This window comes from Olea europaea, chromosome 5 (assembly GCF_002742605.1).
Source record: "Olea europaea var. sylvestris chromosome 5, O_europaea_v1, whole genome shotgun sequence".
Taxonomy (NCBI): domain Eukaryota; kingdom Viridiplantae; phylum Streptophyta; class Magnoliopsida; order Lamiales; family Oleaceae; genus Olea; species Olea europaea.
In genome coordinates this window covers 13,598,134-13,600,284 of record NC_036241.1, presented here as the reverse complement: position 1 = coordinate 13,600,284, position 2,151 = coordinate 13,598,134, and the positions used below count along the sequence as shown (strand labels likewise).

Below are 2,151 nucleotides of genomic sequence, written 5' to 3'. Positions count from 1 at the left end.
TTCAAGTCTCAAATTCATTCTCGACGTATTTCGTGATTTCTATTCATTTTGTTTCCATAATTTTGTTGTTGTTTCTTCTCCAACCTCTTATTTTCCAACAGAGTGAACATGGACATTCCAAGTTGGTGGTCCACTTCAGCGGTATCTTGACTACTGAAGCCATGCGTGCTTGGAGCGCAACAATTTTCGACTTTAATCAACTATAGAAGTCATTTATTTAAAAAAAATAATAATAATAGAATTTAAGCTTAACCAAACATGTGCTTCTTGTTTCTCTCTGGAATTTAAGAACTGGCAAATAGTTTACAGTTGCACAATTTTGAGGAATTTTTCAAAATGGCATTCCTACAACCTGCCAGGAGAAAAATAATATTGCTTACTTTAAGTGTTATTATTTTATTATGTAAAATCATTTAAAGGGCATTTTTCCAAACTTCTCAAAAATATCTCCAACCAGATCAAAATGCCACCTTCATTTTTTGGTCGTCATGCAAACGCTGAATTCTTATTAGGTTGTAAAATGATCTATGTTTAGGTATTTAGTTGTGTCTGGTTTATCTTTGGAATCACAAAGAGAGACGTATTCAATGATTTACAAAGTAAATACTGTTTGCTAATTAAGCTATCAAACTATTAAGTGTATTGTTCTATATGTTTAGCACAAGTTACTTGTGCAAACTGCGTTAGTACCACAGTATTTTTCGTCTCATAGATAAAACAATCTGAACTCAAGCTTGCTTACATCTGTAATTCAATACAAATTAGCATCTAATGAGTATGCTATGCAACCTATTGTCGTTTCAATATTTGCAGCACATACAGGATCTTGGGCTGAAGCTCACCCCGAGATCGTCACTTGTGCAAACATGTTCTGGTGGCCTGCAGAAGCCAAATGGGCTGACCGGTTTGCATCTGAACCGGGCACCGGTCAACTGAATCCTTTAAGTCCCAAGACCTATGAAGTTGTCAAAAATGTCGTCAAGGATGTCGCTACCATGTTTCCTGATTCATTCTATCATGCAGGAGGTGATGAGATCATTCCGAATTGCTGGAAAGTTGACCCTTCAGTTCAAACTTTCCTTTCTATGAATGGAACCCTTAGTCAGATTCTTGAAATGTTTGTTAATTCTACCTTACCTTATATTACCTCCCTAAACCGGACAGTCGTCTACTGGGAGGATGTGTTATTGGATCCTATAATCAAAGTGAGCCCTTCGATTCTTCCTCCAGAAAATGTTATTCTGCAGACATGGAACAAAGGGCCAAATAACACTAAAAGAGTTGTTGCGTCTGGTTACAGTGTCATTGTATCATCCTCAGACTTCTATTACTTGGATTGTGGACATGGAGGTTTTCTTGGAAATGATAGTCAGTATGATCAGCCACCGGGTACTGATCCAGGTAATGGCGGATCATGGTGTGAACCATTCAAAACATGGCAAACTATCTATAATTACGATATAACATATGGTTTGAGTGAGACGGAGTCGAAGCTGGTATTGGGAGGGGAGGTGGCGTTATGGTCAGAGCAAGCGGACTCCACTGTTATGGATTCACGGATATGGCCCAGAGCATCAGCAATGGGTGAGGCATTATGGTCCGGGAACAGAGATGAAACCGGAAAGAAAAGATATGCAGAGGCTACAAATCGGTTGAATGAGTGGAGATATAGAATGGTATCGAGGGGAATAGGTGCTGAACCCATTCAGCCACTCTGGTGCATGAAAAATCCAGGCATGTGTAACACAGTTCAACCTTTTGTTAGCTGATTGTAGTTTCATTCTCTAAGTTATTATTATTATTTTTTTAACTTGAAATTAGAAAAAAAATAAATAAATATGAAGATTAAATCTTGTCCAACAGTATCCAGTCCCATTCAATACTACAAAACAAATATGCCTTAAAATGCACATCAAGCTATCTTTTATGTTACTTTCATAGGATCATTTAGATTTCGTACTTCATAAACCTGATAACAGCACACACTTCTCTACTGCTGAAGTACTAATTTCTTTTTCTGTGTCTCTAGTTATAGCATCATTCCATGTTTCTACGGATGGGTTTTGCAACTGAAAAGAACTCTTGGAACACATTTTACTTTTTGATTGATTTTTGACGTAGATTGGACAATGTGGATAATACCAAAAAGCA

At 37.3% G+C, this 2,151-nt stretch overlaps 1 protein-coding gene across 1 annotated transcript in view; it reads left to right on the top strand.

Annotated features, from left to right (window-relative positions):
• Window positions 1–1,938, top strand: part of LOC111394723 (beta-hexosaminidase 2-like) — a 9,606-nt gene extending 7,668 nt beyond the window's left edge. The window contains exon 2 of the mRNA XM_023020676.1: window positions 814–1,938. Within this exon, the coding sequence (XP_022876444.1) occupies window positions 814–1,769 (956 nt within the window). The 3' untranslated portion in view covers window positions 1,770–1,938. The remainder of the gene's footprint in view (window positions 1–813) is intronic.
• The last annotated feature ends 213 nt before the right edge of the window (window positions 1,939–2,151 follow it).